Raw genomic sequence first — 21,178 nt, 5'->3', positions numbered from 1 at the left:
CAAAGATGTTTTGCAAATGTTCTAAGGGTCGTGATCTATGGACAATTTGCAGATCTACATTTGGACAATAAATTAATCTGAATGGACAATGGAGTCTGTACTCAACTTTGTTCAGTACAGGTTCCTCTGTGTATCTGCAAACCTGGATGATCAGGCTGGTTGAAACTAAAAATATTTCCTGTGACATTTTTTACAGGATGTCTGGCACTGCGTACTGAAAAAAGTGTCAGGGAGTAGAAAAGGGCGTGAAGCGTGTAGGAAAATGCCCATTTTGCTTGATACCTGATGTGATTTGTATTGAAAGTGCACTGTGACCCTGCTAACCAGGTCCCAAGTGCCAGAGCTCTTTCCCTAAAAGATATGATTGTTACCTAATTGGCACAACTTCAGCCCCCTTGTAAGTCCCTTGTAAATGGTACCCCTGGTGCCTAGTGCATTGGGATTGATGAGGGTCCATTAGGGCAGCAGCACAAATTGTCCCACCCTTCACCAAGAGCATGTTTTGGTGCAGACAAAAACGAAGAGTCAACATGGCACACAGCTCTGTGTGCCATGCCTACAGAACCTACATGAAATATAGGTTAGTGTAAAGCTGGCGACCTTGCCCGTCGGGAATGGTGGAGTCCGACCTCTTCTGATCTGTCGTTTCCGGCTTCTCCACAGGATCACGAGTGGGTACACGGAAACGAGACTGCTAGCGAGTACGAAGACAACGGGCCCTTTAAGTGGGCGTCGGCATACGAGGGTGAAGCCCCGACCCTCCGTGACGTCCCTGGCTCTGGATTGGTTAAAACAGGGGAAGTCCTGTACACAGTGTGTGGAGACACCGCGAGGAGGAAGGCGGAACCCGAGGAGGCGGAGAAGCGGAGCACGTTGGAAGCAGAGACCGGAAGGACCGAAGAAGGAGCCTCCGGAGGAGCCGGAGGAGAAGCTGAACCACAAGGCGAGCCAGGAGGCCAACGACCCTGCGGACCGCCGTGCCACACTCCCGAGGGAGGAGTGTGGCTGACACAGGTACGGTGGCGTTTGGCGGCTTGGCTAGGAAAGCGTAACGATAGCGTGTAGTGCGCAGCTGTATAAAATTCTTACCTCCACTGAATCCGACCTTCCAGCCTATCTCCCCTTACCCTCACCCTACCCTTTCTTACCGCTACCCCTCTTGCACTGTGCACTGTAGATACCAATAGTCACACCGGGTGTAAACCACACACTCCCTGGGCCCCCATGGTGCAAACCCTGTAGAGGACTGTGACCTAACGGCTTTCCGTCCTGTTGGTCTTCTTTCTTGCATGTGGAGAGACTCCCGACGGCCGAAGAAAGAACGCCACTTCCTGGGGAAAACGCCTATAGACGAGCACCGCCACGGACTCCAGTACCTTCGCCCGGGAGAGACTAACTTTCAGGACTCGAAAGACGTTGGATAATAAGCCTATCAGAACTATCAAAATAAAACCTTCCTTAAACCCTACAGTTGGTGTCACGGTCGTCCCTTCACCCACGTCCACAGTTAGCCACCGCCATATCAAGCCTTACAGCCTGAAGGCAGGGTGCACTATATCCCATGTGTGGACATATCTGCCTGAGCAGATATGCCCCTGCAATGCCTATGTCTAGTATTAGACATTGTAAGTGAACAGGGATGCCATCCAGAGTACATGGGCTGGACACTCGTCATTACGAAGTCCCCAGCTCCATAATGGCTTCACTGCACCCCAAGGTGTTTGGTACCAAACATCTCGTCTTAATAAACCCGTACTGATGCCAGTGTTGGATGCATTAATGAATACACACAGAGGGTACCTTAGAGGTGCCCCCTGAAAACCTGCTGACAACTAGTGTGGTTGCCGACTGGTCTCAGCCAGCCCTCTATCATTAGACATGTTTCTGGCCTCCTGTTGTGAGAGCCTTTGCCCTCAGAGGCCGGGAACAAAGCCTGCCCTAGGCAGAGGTGTTCACATTTTGTCCCAGCAAGAACTGCCTTCCAGAGCAGGAAGCTTTAAAGGCCATACCGACTTGTGACCCAGGCCTCTCCAGATAGTGGAAAATGCCAAGCCCCCTGTCCTGACACCACTTTTCAGTGGGAGGACTGTTGGGAAACTTAGTAAGATTAGGAAGTAGGCCCACACCTAGCCAGCACCACCCCTAAGGTGGGACAGCTGATGTGGAGCACACTTTTCCAAATCCTCCATCTTGTGTTTGAGAGACTTAGTCTATTAGGGTCAGGGTTATGCCCACTTCCCACAGGAAGTGGTCATATATACAGGGTGTAGTCACCCTAAGGTAAATACAGCATTGACTACTACCTGTCATAAAGTCGATACCACTGGGTTTGCCGCATTATAGCGATGAGATGGTTAGGTACGCGGTGGCAATCTATGATAACCGCACAGACTTAGTTTAATGGCACAAACCTGCAGAGGTTCCATAACAATATTTTTTTATTCAGGGCTTGGAGTGGAATGAAAACGTTAGGGGCTTATTAAAAAGCGGCGTGGCCAGGGAAGCATAACTAGGATCCTTTCAAAGAGGTGTGGCCTTCGCAATTAAAGATGAGACTTAAAACAACAAACATAGGCCTAAAACATGCAGGACTTTTTGGCTTCACCAGTCCTTGTTAGCAGTGTTACATGAATGAGTAAACACAATTACATTGCTATTGATAATTATAATCGAACATGTTTTCGTTCTGAAAATATGAGACTGTGAAACAAACGATACTAATATTTGTGGAAGGGGAGATGCTCTTCAGTGTCTCAATCAACACTTTTCTCCCCCTCACACCACTTTGATATGAAATCTCTATATGTTAGACAGATTGCCGTGTGCCTGCCCGCCCCCCTGACGCTGTCCCTGTGCCTTCCCGCCCCCCTCCCGCTGTCCCTGTGCCTTCCCGCCCCCCTCCCACTGTCCGTGTGCCTGCCCGCCCACCTCCCGCTGTCCGTGTGCCTGCCCACCCCCCTCCCCCTGTCCGTGTGCCTGCCCGCCCCCCTCCCGCTGTCCGTGCCTTTCCCGCCCCCCCTCCCACTTTGTGCATTTTGCATAAGGTACTGCTGTGCATTTTGTATCTTGTGATGCCGGAAGTTGAGTGTATGTTATGCCTTGTGAAGTTGGTGACTGCTGTGTGTCTGTGTGCCTTGTGAGACAGGCATTGTGAGACTTCGACCTTCATTGAGGTTGGCAAAGTAAATAACAGTGCCATTTATTTATAAGTAAAAAAAAAAAAGAAATGTCATGAGCAATGCCAATAGCTCTAACTTTTCCAAAGGCGAAACCATTGCATTGTAAATGCTTGTTCCCTTTGTGCTTAAATTAGATATTTGAGTCAACTTGACAAGGGAACAAAAAGCCTGCTTGTCTTTTGGATCAGTTTCGTAGGGGAACCAATACAGCTGCACCACTTCTAAAGGGGCCAGCCACATGCAGCCAGGGCCTGGGGTGTCACAGTGAGGGAGGTTAGCATGACCAGGGGTCTCAGCATAATAGACATAACACAAGAATAGCATATAACACTTCACCATTACCGTGGGCACGGCACCAAATCACACATGCTTACATTCACTCCTATGTGTGACGAATGGGAAAGGGTGGGATCTATACCTAAGAATAACGGATGCCAGGACCCACACAGGGATGGAGACTCCGCCGCCCGAAACCCTGTCGCTGAAAGTGTCGCTGGCTTAGAGTGGATACCACCATTGACCGCAATGGCAATGAAGTACTTTAGAAAAGTAATCTCTGCGTCATGGGTCAGATAGTTGATTTAATGCTCAGCTTCCACCTCCTGCTTCAGAGCGAGACTGGGCACGCAACCTGTGACAGACCACCCAGATGTATATACATCGATTTGTTTAGAGATACAATCGTATCTCTAAATAAATAGATCTGTTAAAAAAAATTCCAGGAATGTGTTGGAATTTCTGTGGGGCGCAGCCCCAGAGCTATATGGAGGAACCGCCCCCTGGTGATGAGATGGATCTGACCGTGGATTCCATAGCACAGGAAACACGAGGACTCCTGGTTCTTCTCCATACTTGGAGAAATGCTGGTGTTTCAGGCATGCTTTGAAGATTGGAGAAAAATGACCCATATCCGCAGCTGGTAGCTTCTCAGTGCCATGTTTTTAGAGAGCAAAAGACACACAAATGATCGACCAAATGCAGAACATTTAAACATTCACCCCAGTCAAGCGACCTGGGTTAAATCCATTGTTTTTTTGGTCACCATTCCACCCCAGTTATGACCCAGCCACATGCAGATCAGTCTTGACCCTGCTTCTCAAGTGAACTGTCCAGCCAGAACTGCCAAGCCAGGTCCTCCCTGGACTAGGAACAAGCATCCTGGTACCGGTTTCGGAATATCACCCCTTATCAGCCAAGCTAGGTTGAATGCAGTGGCACGGTGAGTCTGGGAACCACGTCTGGGCATACCCCGGCTTACTTAGGGCGAGAAAGCGAAAGACACACTATTGATGGACGGAATGCGGAATGAAGCAAACATTCAACCCCAGTCAAGAGATCTGGGTTAAAACCAGTGTTCTTTTGCTCACCATACCACACCAGTTTAGACCCAGCCTAAACTGGAATGGCATAGTGAGCAAAGAAATAATGGATTTAGGCCCAGATCTCTGTCCTGGGGTGAATGTTTGACCTTGTTCAGCACTCCGTCCTTGAATTGTTCTTTTTGCCTTTATTTATTATTATTATTTATTATTATTTAGCAACTTGTAAAGCGCCTGGTGACCCGAGGGCATCCCCGCGCTATAAAGATTAAATCCTGCAGAGGGGGATAGGGGCGAATGGTTTATTTAGGAAACAGAAGGGTTTTGAGTTTTTTCCTGAACGTCAGGTAACTGGGCTCCAGTCTGAGGGAGCGTGGGAGGGAGTTCCATCCGGTGGACGCTTTTACAGAGAAACGTCGACCTCCGGTGCGTGTCCTCTTAAATTTGGGGATATTGGCCAGGTGCTCGTTCTCAGACCGTAGAGCTCTGGGAGCTTTGTAAGGAGTGACTAGGCCGCTGAGGATCGCAGGTCCCGAACCATTGATTAGTTTATAGGCCGTGCACATGGCTTTAAATTCCACCCTTTGGCGGACTGGGAGCCAGTGCAGAGCCTTAATAGCGGGTTTGGCGGATACTCTTGGAGGTACGCTCATGATTAGACGAGCTGCTGCATTCTGGGCTCTTTGCAGTCTCGCTAAGGTGGCTTCCGGCGCACCCAGGTAGACCATATTGCTATAGTCTAGCCGTGACATTATAAGGCCCTGAACTAGTAGTTTCCTGGACACGGGCGGTAGAAGGGGGAAGATTCTGCGGATGGTCCGCAAGAGCCCAAGACAGGTCCCTGCCGTTTTGGCCGCTTGAGTCTTCATTGAGAGGTCGGGTTCTAGCCAGACTCCGAGGGTCTTGATTTCGAGTTTCGGGGTAGGGATTTCCCCGAAGACGTCTGGCCAGATCGCCGGGGGGATGGTCGCCCATTGTTTCCCCATGAGCATCACTTCGGTTTTGGAACCGTTGAGTTTTAATGACGATTCGCACATCCACCCGTGAATTTCGGTGAGACAGTTTGGTAATTTGTCTGGGTGGTCGTCTAGTTGGGATAGGGAGACGACTAATTGTGTGTCGTCAGCGTAGCTCACGATTTTTATCCCGAATGGTGTTACCACATCTTCCAAAGGGGCCATATACACGTTAAAAAGCGTGGGGCTCAGGGAGGAGCCCTGAGGCACCCCGCTGATGAGTGGAAGTGTGGACGAGTGGTATTCACCGTCCCAGACCTGGAACGTGCGTCCGGTGAGAAAGGACTCTATCCAGCTGAGTGCCATCCCGGTGAGCCCTGCGGTCGCCAACTGATGAAGGAGGACACGATGGTTGACCGTGTCGAAGGCGGCACTCAGATCCAGGAGGATCACTGCCACTGATCCTCCTGAGTCTAGAATGCGCCTTGCTTCCTCGATGACGGCAAGAAGGGCGGTGTCTGTACCGTGTCCCGGACGGAACCCGGTTTGGGATTGCCGTAGAATGTTATTCGTCTCGAGGAATCGGGAGAGTTGACCATTCACCAATTTCTCGGTAATCTTGCTAATCCCCGGGAGGAGGGATATGGGTCGGTAGTTAGCCATATCCGTTGGGTCAAGCTGAGGCTTTTTAAGGAGTGCCTTCACTACTGCACTTTTCCAGCTGTCAGGGACTGATCCTCGTGCAAGTGAGCAGTTGATAAGCTCCGTGAGTGTGGGGGTGATAGCGGGGGCCACGTTTTTGAGAAATCTCATGGGTGCAGGGTCTAAAGGAGATCCGCTTTTTATTTTATTCAGGGTTGCTTCCACCTCAATAGGCGTTACTGGCCTGAATGTCTCAAGTTGGGGACATGTTCCCGTCTGACCGGGGGGCTGAGTATTGTTCCTGTGAGTGGGGGAACTAGGAGGGGGAAGGAATGTAAGGATATGGGCGATTTTGTTGTTAAAATATGTGGCTAGTTCGTTGCTTCTGTCTACCTGGGGGGTAGTGGAAGAGGGGGAGATGGGAACTTTCAGTAGCTCCTTCACGATGAGGTAGGATTCCCTAGAGGAATTAGAGGCTTCCTTTATCCGGGTGTCATAGTGGGAGGCTTTGGAGAGCTTAATTGCAGTTTTATAGATTTTGACTGAGGAGTGGTAGGCCTCTTTGCTGGCATTATGCCAGTCTTTTCTCCAAAGCCGTTCGGCTCTTTTACAGTTTTTGCGGAGCTGACGAAGTTCTGGGGTGTACCACGGTGCAGAGCCAGTGTTGTTGGTTTTGTCTTCGCGCATTCTGAGTGGGAGCACGGAGTCAAGGGAGGTCGTGATCCATTTTCTGAAATTGCTATCGGCGTTGTCCGGGATATCTTCAAGAGTCGGGGTAGTAGATATCAGGGTCTTGGCCCATTCTTCAGTGGGAAGTTTGGACCAAGTCCTGCCTCTGGTGTAGGTGGGCAATTTCTGAGGTTTCCTAAGGGTTCCTGGAAGTTGGAATAGGACCAAGAAGTGGTCCGTCCAAGGAAGAGGGATGGAATCTATTGCTTGCATCGTGGGGGTGCTGGTGAACACTGGGTCCAGCAGGTGGCCTTTGATGTGGGTGGCCCCTGAGTTAAGGAGACGGAGGTCCAAGGCCACTAGTTCAGTGATCAAGTCGACTGCTCCAGAATCTGAAGTGTCTTCGAAGTGAATGTTCAGGTCTCCCACTAATATAAAATTTGTGACGGAGTGAACTTGTGTTGCTACAGTATCTAGGAGGGCGTTGGGAAAAGAACCAGGGTGGCCGGGGGGACGGTAGACTAGAATCCCTGAGAGGGAATTCGTAGAGTCTAGTTTGATTGAGAATTGGAGGCTTTCAGAGTCTGGAATTTGTGCATCGCTGGAATTACAAATGAAAGAGTCTCGGTAGATGATGGCAATGCCTCCACCTCTACCTAGTGGGCGAGGGAGAGACTGGATGAGAAAGCCCGATGGTGTGGCTAGCACTATGTCCGAGTCGGAGTGTGGGGTGAGCCACGTTTCCGTCAGGAAAAGAATGTCAATCTCGTAGTCTTCTATTAAGTGGTGGATTGATGTCGCATGTTTAGGGAGGGAGCGGCAGTTTAGCGAGGCAAGTTTGAGGGTTGCGGGCTTCAGCACTCGTGTGGGGAGTTTAAGCTGGGCTGGCTGACAGTTAGTGCAGCTGAAAAAGGGTCCATTCATGTCGTGGATGTATCTGCATGAGGGGGCGATGGAAGGTCTGAGGCTTAAAAGGTCCCGACGGGAATAGGTAGTCTTGATGGAAGCTCTGTGTGCCAGGGGGTCTGGCCCTAGGCCCGATCGTGCGCGGACGGGCGCAGACGGGCTTGCCTTAGGCGCGCCTTCGGCGCGCAAACGGCGCTCCCGCTGCGCTCGTCCGCTGCGCTGGAATGGCCGACACATTTGTAGTAAGTATTATGGGCGTGGCCTCGCAGTGGGCGTGGCTTCGCCTTTGACCGCGCTGGCGGTGTGGGCGTTTTCCCCTTCTGACAGCGGGGACTCGCTGTGTCTGGGGGGTCTAGGAGGGCAGGCTGAGCGCGTGAATGCGGCGCTTTAGCTCAGGTGAGCTTCGTGGTGTCAATTACCGTTTTTAAAATCAACAAAGTAATAGCAGTGACAAAGTTTAAAAATACAATTCAATTAAGGTGCAGCGTGCTAACCTCCGGCTTTCCGCCTCAGAGGGAAATTAATCAGAATGAGTCGTTGCGCTTTTCAAGCGTTTATGTAGTCCGGTGGGCGTGGCCTCGCAGTGGGCGTGGCTTCGCCATTGACCGCGCTGGCGGTGTGGGCGTTTTCCCCTTCTGACAGCGGGGACGCGCTGTGTCTGGGGGGGTCTAGGAGGGCAGGCTGAGCGCGTGAATGCGGCGCTTTAGCTCAGGTGAGTAGGGCTGGCATGCCCAACGTGGGTCCTCTGTGCTCTCCGTGCCACTGGAGTCAAGCTAGCCTGTCTGGTGAGGGCTGATACCCTGAAACCGGTCCCGGGAGGACTTGGCCTGGCTGTTCGGGCTGGACACTTTCCATGGGACGCAGTGTCAAGACTGATTTCCATATTGCTGGGTCTAAACTGGAATGGCATGGTGAGTAAAAGAACGATGGATTTAGCCCCAGATCTCTGTACTGGGGTGAGTTTTTGACATTGTTCGGCGTTCCGCTCATCAATTGTTCTTTATGCAGTTTTTAGGGATGTATGACGTTAGAATGCGCGCGTTACCACGACGTACTATTACAACGCGGTCGTAACAACGAAAGTTGTTACCACGCATTGCGCTGGGGGGGCGCAAAATTAAAGAATTTAATTTACTATTCCAACACCAGTCCCCGTGGATAGTAGGGAAGGTGTTGGGATAGTAAATTAAATCATTTCCTATCCTTGAGCGCCCCCCAGCGCAATTCCTGGTAACAACTTTCGTTGTTACGACCGCGTTGTAATAGTGAGGTAGTGTGGCTCACTGGTTAGAGGCGGCAGACCCGAGAGCAGAGGACGGCCCGGGACCAGGGTTCGATTCCCGGCGCGGCAGGTTTCTGGACCAGGGTCAGCGGACTCGATAATTCTCTCGCCTCGGTGCCCACTCTGATCAGCGATCACACTCGGCAACTCTGGGCATTAGCTTGCCTCATCTTCACTAACAGCCCCACCAGACCGCCGGGGATGCCTGGTCTCACCCTGGAGATACCCATTAAGGGACCATCTCTCAGGGAAGCCAGGAAGGGTTTCGCAGCGGTCGAAGCGCGGAGATACTCCCCCGGGAGTGATTCTAGCGCTATATAAACACGCAAAAAAAAACAAAAAAAAACCAGTAGGTTGTAAGCGTTGCATACCAGTTTTTAGAGATGGCGGATATTTTTGAAGGACTACTTGAGGGTGAGATGTTGTTTCTTTTTGAAGGGTATCCCACAGGTGACATGGGGATCCTTTTGTAGGACACACAAGGGTGAGTTAGGGTTCCTTTTTGTAGGGCACCCTCAGGTGGAGGTGAAGGAGAGGGCCTGTCATTTCTGTCACGAGGAAGAGGTGACTGATGAGGATTACAAGTAACTCACCTCATCTTATGGGCAACTTTCTATGCGTCCAGCTGAAGTATTCACACTTTGGAAACACTGGGTTTAATGTGAGTTTCATGCCTCCCCTGGTGACCTTGAAGACATTACTACATTTCAGGAGAGGTGGAGTGGCCAGTGGATTCTGGGGGCCAGGCTGGGGAAACATCTAATTATATTCTGCCCCTATTCAAATGCAGTTATTGCGCATTTAATATTGACCAAATGCATATATATCTGCTTTTGTGCTTGAGATCCAGACAGTGGCGTAACTAAACTTGAGGGGGCCTCCCTGAAAAGTGCAAGGAGGGGCCCCTTGATGGACTTACTCGGGAGCTCTCAGGCGAGTGTACGGTGCTGGGGCACCCCCTGGAGTTCGCCCCCCATTCTGCCCCCCACCCCCTTCCTCCCCCCCTCCGCACTGCGGGAGCCTTTGTTACGCCACTGGATCCAGGGATGGGTTCCTCAGGATTCTGGGTACACTGTGCTGTTTCCTGCTCCCCATGGCGCAGGTGCACCCTTGCATCTCATTGGATTTAAGACCCCCAACAGAGCTAAATAAAGTGTCTGTCGACAATGCAAGAAAGGTCGTGCTGTTTAGCACAGGCGCCTGCACGTTACCAATAGGCAAACCGTGGCATGTTTTTATTTGTACCACGTTTCTCCCCGAAGCCTTGTAATAGCATAATAGTAGAAGTATTCGGAATGAGTGACACGTGTAATCGAATATGCACACGGATGAGCCAGCGGTATACTTTCTGCTGGCTCGTTCGATACAGAAGAAAATTGTAGAAAATACGTAAACCGTACCTGTGCCTGGAGCGCTCTCTGGTGGGAGCACGAAGGTACTGCTCATAGCCCGACGCTGCTGGTGAGAGCTGCTGTCGGAGCGTTCTAACCAGAACTTGTTTTCATGGAACGGTTCGGTCGCATGTATGGGATCTGTAAATAGCAGGTGTGACTAATAACATAATGGTTCTCAATTTAGCCGCCTTGTAAGTGCTGAAAATATCTGCTAAGAGCACCAAGTTTAATGGGACTCAATTTGATGGGCTCAGAATGATGGAAGGCGAAATTGGTCTTGCTAGATTCGAACTCATGACCTTATGTCTCGACTTAAAGCCTTGAGTGGACTGTACAGCAAGTGCCTTCTGGTCGAATGTCCTGCGAAAACTGTCCAGGTGTCACCTCTATGCAACCCTCGTAAGCCGCATGCAAGCCACCAGTAATCATAGTTTCTCGATGAACTTAGAAGAGTTTGTCACTTCATTAATGGCTGGCTTCTTTGCAGATTGTATGGGACTGGCTGCCTGGTGTTACGGATCATTTGAAGTGAACTGTATTTAATGTTGATGTTCACCTCTTAAAACGGCCGTCAAAAGATTTTATATTCGCATTTCTTATGTTGACTGAAATATGATGTATGACATAACTAAAGCAGCCTTTTGCAATGGTAGAACGGATTTCAAATGAATCATTTCAGGATAAACTGTTGGTGTTTCATTAAACTATAGGCTGTATTATTGCAGTGTGCTTCCACCACTGCTGGTTAGGCTAAAACATACAATTTCTGGCATCTATCCTTCAACCAAGCATCTCTGACAGTCTGACTATTATTTATTGTAAAAATTACATTAAAAGTAGTAATACACATCTTAAAACTTATCAAAGTATTTAAAAGCACAGTAATACTTTGTTATTAGAATCAGTAATAGAACCCATTTTAGGGCTTGTTTGACAAAGCGCAGTCCATTGCTTCAAACGGAAATATAGAAGTGCAGATATTCACTATTTAAAGTGCTTGTTTGCTTATGAGAGGTGCCGGTACTCGTCCTTTAAATGTACTGAAAGTGTGCTGAAAAGTGCAGGCACTCTCCCTTTAAATATATTGAAAGTGTGCTGAAAAGTGCAGGCGTTGTCTCTTTAAAATGAAAGAAGTGCAGGTATTACCGGACAGTGCCTGCCCATTTAACGCCCTGGCTCAGTCCTTCCCTAATGAACGGGCTCCTCAGACCAGGGTAGAAATCTAAGCAAACCCTAGTTTTGGAACTGGGCGAAGCCACAAAGTGTGACAGAGATTAGTGGAGGGGCGAGGTTTCTAGAGCCTGCATGGCCATCGAGCAACCATTAAGTTGTGTATGCCTTTCATGAAGTGCCAAGCATGCTGCTTGAAGCCCCTTGCAGCACCCTAAGACATATAGAAATTCTATAACAACCACTTTCAGTAAAAGACAATAGAGCAGGAGACAAGGAGGACCGAAATACCTCACAAAATGAGCAAACTAGAGTGCATGGTATATTAAAACATAAATCGGTCTAGAGACTGCAGATGTTACAGAAGAGAAATTCCTGCAAGTGCGAAATCTTAAATGTTTTATAAAATGTATTTGTGATGAAATGCTGTCCTGAGTGCACTGGTGACGGAGATTTTTAATTAAAAAATATCAAATAGGTCGCATTTTTGGTTTTGATAAGCTCATGTTTAGTCTGTGTGTGACAAATTAAAAGAACCATTTTGATTGTTAAAGCTTACTGTGGGTGTGCACCCTGAATATAGAAGCCAGAACGTCAAGGGAGGTAATATCAAATCCAAAATATTGAAAGGCAAGTATCGATTTTCTGTACCCAACTCCACATATCTTCAGAGTACGTCGATGTGGAGTTAGGAATAGTAAATTAATACTTCCTCTATAAGCACTTACCTTTCGATACTTTAGCATTTGATATTTTATCCACAATATTCTTTCGCCACGATAGTCACTGCGTCGGTATTCAGTAGTGCAATCACAACTCTGCAATTTTAAGAAGGCGCCCCAGTGACTTTTTCTTCAAAATGTTTTTCCGTGCAAAGCAGTTTTTTTTGTTTGTTGCACCGTTCCCTAACAAGAAAATGCCGTTTTTACGTTTATTCATCTCACAAAGTAGGCTTTGCAACTTTGTGGCGTGCATCACCTCTCAGCTTCATGTTTTAAACAAGCTGGTACCGAGGAATCGCCCTTCTTAGATTGGAGTGGCTCAGCCGGAGTGTTCCCAGGGCTGGAAGCTTAGGAAAAGTATAACCTGCAGCTTATGGTGTTGTGTCTCGTGAGATGTTTGTAGGCCACGGAACCTGTGAAACGAGGTACTCTGCAGTGGTTAGCTCAAGTATGTACTGAAAAGGGTTCACAGTCGGGTGAGATTTTGTTGTGTGAGTTGTCTCTGCCAGTGCTCCTCTCTCATCTGGTGGTCACAGTGAAGGAGTTACCTGCTCACCTTTAGTTAGTTATTTTATTTGTGCCTTTTGTGTAGTGCGCCGGTGCCGGAAAATGTTATGGCATTTCACAGAGAACATAAACCAACAGGGCTACATTGAGATGGGGCGGGATTGAAATACTGAACAAGCAACTTTTCCCATAGCTCCTTGGTGTTGGTGCCAAGCACAAGCCCTCATACGTTGCGTCTGTGCTTTATTGGCAGATTTAAATAATCATTCCTGTCGCTACTCAACTTTCTGAAGCTGATTGTATTTCTGGTGTTATTAAAATGAATAGTTTTGCTCAGAAATATCTAGATGTAACAACATAGCAAGGCTTAGCATTTAATCAGTCTGTGGCATGCCAAGGGATGAGTCGTCAGGCAGCTCTGATGTGATGACGTTGTATTTTTCTAGGTGGTTTGCAAGTACTGTCAGTGAATTTGGGATTTTCTGCTGTTGTGATTGATTATTACACAAAGTAGAGTGAGGTTAGATTTCTGCATCATTCTTATTCAAGATCAGTTCTAGACTTTTTGACGAATATCTTCTTTCTTGAGGGTATCACAAAAAGTGTAGTCTCTAGCAGTGGATTTCAGTTTCTTTCAAGAGAAATGCGGAAATGTTTAGGTGCTACAGGCAGAGTACATAAAAAGTGTAGCTTGTACCATCCCCAGGTTAGATGCTTAGTTGCGAGGGCCAATTTGATGTTTGGGGAATAGTCGTTCAAATTCCTTAATTAATATTCTTCTGGTTGGTGGCTTGCAAGAATTCTTCTGAGTTTATTGCAGTATGCCTCATTCCATGCCAGGGATTACTCTTCTTAAAGTGTTAAGAGGGTGTGGAGCCATTGTGCTTTTCAGTTGTTGATGGGTGCCTAATAGGGTTGTTGATTGAATGATCAGTAGTTTGCAGAGCACTCAAATACCAATAAGGGTGTTCTTGTGCTAGACTGTTGCAGTAACTTTATCTGAAGAAAGGAAGGAGGAGGTGTGTAATGTGAAATTCAATCAAGAAAGAAGCAAAAGTAAGTATGACAGAAATATCCGTGCTATGAAAAGTCATTCAGCTGTCTGTGAGAAGGGTAGAGTAAGATTGACAGAAAATGGTAAAAAGTTGTATTCAGGTTTGGACTGGAAGAGGTGGTGAAGTGAGTCAAATATAATAACGTGTATATGGTATCTAGGCAGTGGTGGAAAATGGAAGGAGTAACTAAGACATAGGTCTGGGCTTCATGAGCTAACACATGCAGAGTTAGCACATTCGAGTGCAACCCACAGAATGGAGACCGCAGGTGCTGACAGCGAAGGCTGCATGCAGTGGTACAATTGTCCCTCAAGCAGCTTAATGTAAGCATTGGAATGGGGTGCAAAGATATCTGGAACAATCCAGTAGCATGAGGTAAGAAGATGAATACTCCAACGGGCTGAGCCGTGATGGACAACATTTCAAGCCAATGTTGAAAGAGGCTGTTCGAAAAAAGCAAATTGTAGGAAGAGCAGACTAAAACCTCCTGCTGTTTACTGTAATCGGTGGATATATTTGACACCTGTGTGCTTAAACCCAGATTAAAACGGCCACCAGGAACCAGTCCGCAGGGCGTTGAAGCTGGTGATGGTAGGGATATGGGTTCCAAGAGAAGTTGTATTGGTGGCTCCCAGCTGGCTCAGTGTGTTGCACCTACCCATGCTTCAGTTTTTTGCCCTTTTCCTTTGCGCGTTCATGTTGTAGTGTGCTGCTGCTGCTTTCTGAAAAGGTGAAGTGTGCTCTATCCTGTTGAATGTCTCCAGTCATGGACTCTCTAAAAATGCACTGGGTGCAGTGCTTGTTTGGTGTATGTTCTGACCAGGTCTTACAGATGGTACTTGAGATACTGCTCTATGGAGTCTCTGGTTGGGCTCTTGGTTATTTCTCAGGGTCACATTAAAGGTACCCGAGTCTCTTTTACCGAACATCTCCTGGCTAAATGGACCCAAAGTAATCATGTGCTCAAAGAGACTTAAATAGTAACAAATGTTACCATTCTTCATCTTTCATTTGACAGTGTAGTGCTTTCTGGGATTTGTAGTTTTAGTTCACTTCCATTGAACCAATTACTAATGCACCCAAAAACAATGACTTGTGGCAGAAAATCCCAGGATTAGAAATATAGTATCCTGGCGACAAGGAGCATGGTGGCCACCCAGGAGTCCATCAGATGTAGTGACCTCAGTGGGTGGGACTGATGGTTCATGTGAAACAGAAAGGAAAGCTAGCCAGTAAGATGATCAGAAAAAGAAAATCCTGAAATTTGGAGAACATAATAAAACACCAGCAGTACAGCTGGGCAGCTAAATTAGACACCGACACCAGTTAGGCATAGCCTTATTACCATTACCATTAGATGTTGATGGGTATGAGTGAAAACTGACTTTTTAAGAGATTTGGATGCCTAGAACCTCTGCTTATGCTCTAGGAGACGCTAACGGTTCATGTTCCTTCTTAATAGGCGCAGATCTAGTCCTTAATGAGGTCATGTGGTGGGACCACGGCGTCTACTTCTGCTCTGTCGATGCTCCAGGCGACTCCGTGGGTGACAATGACAAGGAAGTCAAGCTGGTTGTGTTACGTAAGTGCTACCTTTTTCCACTTTTCCCTCTTGGTAAGGTTTTGATGTTTCTTTCTCCAGATCTGTTCTGGCACTACCAACACTTGTCCTTGTTGAGTTTTTACGCCTGCGATTGAGGAAAATCTACTATTTTTAGTGACATAGTTCTTAAACAAAGGGATTAAATGATGCTTCCTTTCCTATTCCTCTGAGACCTTGGTGTTCGATGAAGGGGCAGCGTCTTGGCCAGGCAGACTGCAAACCACTGAAATAAGGCACCTCTATCAACTTTGAAAAAGGACCATCAAGCCGGGATCATGGCAGATGGTTGGTGACCGCATCAACACAGTCTCTGAATACAAATACCTAGACGTTTGGCTGGATTCCAAGGGCAACTATCTGCAGTAAAAAGAATCAATCCCAGCCAAACCTCATGCCCTGCGAGCCGCTTTTATGGCCTCTTCCAAAAACCTATTGGGCCCTCGCTCGGATCCAATTCTTCAGGTTATGAGGGCGAAGCTCACTCCAGCAATCACACATGGAAGTGAAACCATGTTGGGTGTGGATGTGAAGCTGCTGGATGCGCTGGTGTCACAAATCTACATATCCGCCAGCCTTCTATGAAAAATGGACTCCCCTGCATAGGGTCCTGAGCACAATGTGGGAAGGCGGTGTAGGTGCCTTAAACTTTGCCACAACTTGAGAGCTTCATTGTCCAGCACGCTGGATATCCTCACATGCCAAGAGCTAATGATCCTCCGTGAGGTTTCGGCCCACAGATGTTATTTAGAAGAAAGTCTTGAGAACATGCATGCACAGGAGATATGCATATGGCACAGACCTTTTCAAAAGCTGTGAATGTTTGTGCTCTGCAGTTGAGCAGACTTCAGGACAAGAACGCATTGGCAGAGCGCGACCATGCATGGACAGTTATAAACACATATAATGTGAGAGGGGAACAGCTATACTTGGGATCCAACTACTCCAAAGCCATAAAAAGCAAGTTCATGGGATTCTGGTTTGGGGTACTGCCTGCAATCGCTGTATCCCAACAACCACCCCCAAAGGGGAAACTTAGTTTGTAAAAGAGAAACTGAAACAATCACACACCTCTTGTGGCTCTACCCTGCGGTCCTAGAAGTGCGCGGACTCCTGCTACATAGGCAGTTTCACAGCTTGACGGTCCGGGCACGCAGGCAAGCAGTCGCGATGGTCTTAAATCCCACCAATACAGCTTTGAACACAGCTTGACGGTCCGGACATGCATTCAAGCTGTTGCGTTATTTATTATTTTTTTATTATTATTTAAAGGTTTTATATAGCGTTGGCTAGATTCGGGGGTATCCGAGCGCTTTACAATAGTATGGATATGGTATAGGGATAACACAATTGTTCATAACGTAGAATTCAAACAGGCTAGATTACAAAGAACAAATAGCATAATACAATTTACATCTGTCAGAGGGGCAAGAAAGCACTATCTGCATAAATAAAATGGAAACGGGTAATCGAATTTTATACAGTGACGTGAGATGGAGGTAGGCTCGATGGTAGGAGGGTAGTGGGTGGTTAGGCGTGAATAGGAGAGAGAATAATAGTCAAAGGAAGGGGAGGTAGTGACTAGGGGGAGGGAGTATGGAAGGATGTGGGTAAGAAAAAGGCAAAGGCGGGGAGAGGAACAGAGGGGGTAGGGAGAGAGTAGAAAAAGTGAGAAATGAAAAGGATTATGGACCCCAATATTTGTTGAGCAGGTGCAATTTGAGGTCTTTTTTAAAGCTGATGTAGGAGGGGTTATAACGCAGGACTTTAGGGAGGACATTCCAGATGTTAGGGGCATTTTTGGAGAAAGAGCAAGATTGTGTGGTTTTCTTTTTTAACAGAGGTGGGATAAGGAGGAGAGCGTTGGTGCTTCTCAACGGTCGGCAGCAGCCTGCTTTGTTGAGTTTATTAGTGAGATACAGCGGGCCTTTTGATGAAGGGCTTTGTGCGTAATGCATGCAGTCTTGTAGGAGAATCTGCCTTCGATGGGCAGCCATTTAAGAGCTTTAAGGGCTGGGAAGATGTAGTCAAAACATTTGCAGTCTGTGATTAGCCTGGCTAGGTTGAGCACAGATTTGAGTGGGACTAGGTGAACTTTAGGGGTTCAGGAGAGGGTAGCATTACCATAGTCAATTCTCGAGAGGACAAGAGATTGGACAACCGTTTTAAAGTCGTCCTCTGGAATGAAGGGTTTAATTTTCTTGAGATGACGGAAAGTGAAGAGTGCTCCTTTAGCTGAGATTTTTATGTGGGCCTGAAGAGTTAGGCTATTGAAAATGGAGATACCAAGAACATTTTATCTAAAACCCATCTTTTTAAAATACAATATGCGTAGTACAAAAACAGCGATGCAATTGATGTTTAATTTAGAGACCTCAGATGTATGTTTTTATGTGGCCACTTATATTTTAAAATGTATTTTTGCACAGAAATCAATTATTGTATGAACTCAACCAATGATGCATTTTTATGACAGCTTAGCATCCCCTTTTTATATGTAGAAATTGAATATTTCCAATACTTATATCACTTATAGCACTTTATACTGCGAATTTGCACATGTCTTGTTACTGGAATGTAGTGAGAAACATTTCTACAGCATCCGGTTTTGTGCTGCTAAATGTATACTGCACTTTAGGAAGGATGGCACAGTTACTTAGCACCTTAATATGCTAGTTTGCACATCTACTTCCAGACGTTTGCACTAAATAGGCACTTTAAATGCCAGACATGCGCTGCTATTGTATACTGTGTTCAGAAAGAACGGTATTGCCACTTTGCACATGTACTAGTAGAAGTATGCTCCAATGTAATTTGTACATATGTAAGGATGATTCATTTAATTTTGCACTTTAATAATTTTTAATATTGCTACATTTGCACATACATTAGTATACAAATGTACTAAAAAACACTTTAAAGACTGTCGGATATGTAGTGTTAAATGTATACCGTATTTAAGTAATCATGGCATTTGGCAAACCAAAACTGATATAAATATGTTTTTATTTTATTTTACGTTGTTGCTATATGGTTGTATTCATACATACCGAATCAAGCATTTTGAAATTGAAATTGAAATTGAGATACCAAGAGATTTCACTGAGTTGGATAAGGAGAACGGAGAGTTGAGGGCATTAAGTTAAGAGATCCATGTTTGGATAGGAACAGGATTGTTTTTTGTAGAGAAGAGAATGATTTCAGTTTTTTAGGGTTGAGTTTGAGATGATTGGAGCAGAACCAGCATTGAATTTTTGTCAGGGTGTTGTTAAGGTGCCGAACATCGGAGTGCATTTAATCTTATAGTAAAGTTGGGTGTCATCAGCATAGAAATGGTAGCTGATTCCAGCTTGTTTTAGAATGAGGGTAAGGGGCTCCATAAAGAGGTTAAAGAGAGAGGGAGAGAGAATAGATCCCTGGGGGACACCAAGGGAGACGGGTGTAGGGTTTGAGACGCAGTTGTACATTTTGATTTGTTGTGTTCTGTGTTGGAGGTAGGAGGAGAACCATTTGAGGACAGGACCATTGAGCCCAAAGCGAACTTTGAGCGCATTAAGTATGGCAGGGTGGTTAACAGTATCAACCGCTGCAGAGAGGTCGAGGAGAATAAGAAGGCAGGTCTCGCCATTATCCAGGGAGTGGTGGATGTCCTCAACAACATTTAGCATGGCAGTTTCTGTACTGCAGCCTTTTCGGAAGCAGGATTGTAAGGAGTCCAGTAGGTTAAAAGTGTCAATGTGTTTGTCCATTTGGAGCAGGTCACATTTTTCAAGGGCTTTGGAAAGAAAGAGGAGGTTGGAGATCGGGCAAAGATTGTTAGGGTGGGCATTGGGACTTTTAAGAATGGGAGTGATTTGTCCGAGTTGGAGGGAGGCAGGGACACATCCCGTGGTACGGGAGGAGTGGATGATAGTAGCCCAATAAGGGGCAATGATGTGCTTTAGCACCTGGACAAGGTTAGTAGGGACTTTAGTGTGTGAGGTCGTTTGAGTTTAGAAATGATGTTCGAGACTTCAAGCTCGATTACAGGGAGAAAATTATGCCAGGAGGCGCAGTTTTTAATCTGGGCGTTTGAAAGGCTGGTTTCCGGTGGGGTAGTGGCAAGTAGATGGGAGGAGGAATCGAGGCAGAGAGATAATAACAAGGGTGATTTAGAAGTAGAGTCAGTTGTAAATAGGGGGTCGGGAGTGGTCTGAGATACAAGGAAGGATTGATCTATTTTGGCGATTGCTTTCAGGGGAGAAGTTTGCAATTTCTTTGCATCTATCAGTTGTGACCGTCAGCTTTGGTGGGGCAGAGGAGGTTTGGTTTCGAACTATGTTCTCTGAGTCTATTTTTGGCATGATCGAGTTCTGTGTGGAAGAAGGAAGCCTTTTCAGAGAAAATGTGTTTCTTGTAAGTAGATCTAGCGGATCTGAGGAGGGCAAGATCTTAAGGGCATTGGTCTTAAATCCCACCAATGCAGCCTTTAACACAGCTTGAAAGTCCGGACATGCATCCAAGCTGTTGCGTTGGTCTTAAATCCCACCAGGACAGCCTTGAACCCAGCTCGAATTTCCGTACATGCAGCCAAGCGGTCGCATTGGTCTTAAACCCCACCAATAGGACCCTAAACACAGCTTGAAGGTTCGGACATGGAGCCAAGCTTTCACATCGATCTCAAATCCAATTAATACAGTCCTGAAAACAGCTTGAAGGTCCGGACATGCAGGCAACTGTTGCATCGATCTCAAATCCCACCAATGCAGCACTCGGCACAGCTTGAAGGTCCGGACATACAGCCAAGCTGACGTGTCGGTCTTAAATCTAACCAACAAATATAGGCCTGAACACATCTTGAAGGTAGGGACATGCAGGCAACTGTTGCATCTGTCTTAAATCCCACAAATACAGGCCTGTACACAGCTTGAAGGACCCGACATGCATCCAAGCTGTTGCATCGGGCTTAAATACCATCCCTACGACCCTAAGCACATCTTGAAGATCTGGACTTGATGCCAAGCTGTTGCATCAGGCTTAAATCCCACCAATACAGCCTTGAACATTAGATTAGTCAAATTATTTCTGCAGCGACAGCTAAGAGCGGTAGATGATCAAGACACTTGAGGTGCACTTTAGCTACATATAAGGATGCAATTCCCAATAGGCAACCGAATCGGAAGTAACTTTTAGCTTAAACTATTTTGTAAAGAACGTATTGGGCTGATTTATATTAGTGTGCTTCAATGTGATTTTTAACAACAATTTAATTGTAAGTTGCACCTTCTTGTTTCTTCTACTGTGATTATCATAATTTATAGTTTTACTTAACTGAAGCATGAGAAATAAATATACTTCCTTATTTACTAATAGGGCACCTCTGTTTGTGGATGTCGTTAAGAGGGATTTTGTTCTTCCTAGTAAGAGAAGCATTGCTGGTTTCTGTGGTAGAATGGTGGCTTCTGTCATGTCGTGGGAGGGGATGGGTGTGACCAGAGCCATGATCAAGGTGTACACTTGGAAACATTTGTATAAAATTAAGAATTAAAAGATGTGTTTCTAGACCTCTGGCCGCATCCACTTTCTTGCCAATGAATGTATATGATACAGTGGAGGGAGCACTCGGTGCCCACTCTTGTTAAAGTGAACAGCACCCGTTTTAGCTCTTCCAAGAGTAAAAACAAAAGCTATAAGCATCCTTCGACCCTGGCACATTGGTAGGCAGAGATCAGATGTTTGCGAGCCTCGATGGACATGCCAAGCGGTAGGGGTGGAGGGGGCACCAAGCCTTACTACAG

At 46.7% G+C, this 21,178-nt stretch overlaps 1 protein-coding gene across 1 annotated transcript in view; it reads left to right on the top strand.

Annotated features, from left to right (window-relative positions):
* ILDR1 (immunoglobulin like domain containing receptor 1) overlaps positions 1 to 21,178 on the top strand; it is a 232,494-nt gene that overhangs the window by 149,791 nt on the left and 61,525 nt on the right. The window contains exon 4 of the mRNA XM_086935537.1: positions 15,264 to 15,383. Coding sequence (XP_086791663.1) covers positions 15,264 to 15,383 — 120 coding nt within the window. The remainder of the gene's footprint in view (positions 1 to 15,263; positions 15,384 to 21,178) is intronic.

This window comes from Lissotriton vulgaris, chromosome 8 (genome assembly GCF_964263255.1).
Source record: "Lissotriton vulgaris chromosome 8, aLisVul1.2, whole genome shotgun sequence".
Classification (NCBI taxonomy): domain Eukaryota; kingdom Metazoa; phylum Chordata; class Amphibia; order Caudata; family Salamandridae; genus Lissotriton; species Lissotriton vulgaris.
The sequence above is the reverse complement of the archived record's forward strand: the minus strand, read 5'-3'. Positions and strand labels throughout refer to the sequence as shown.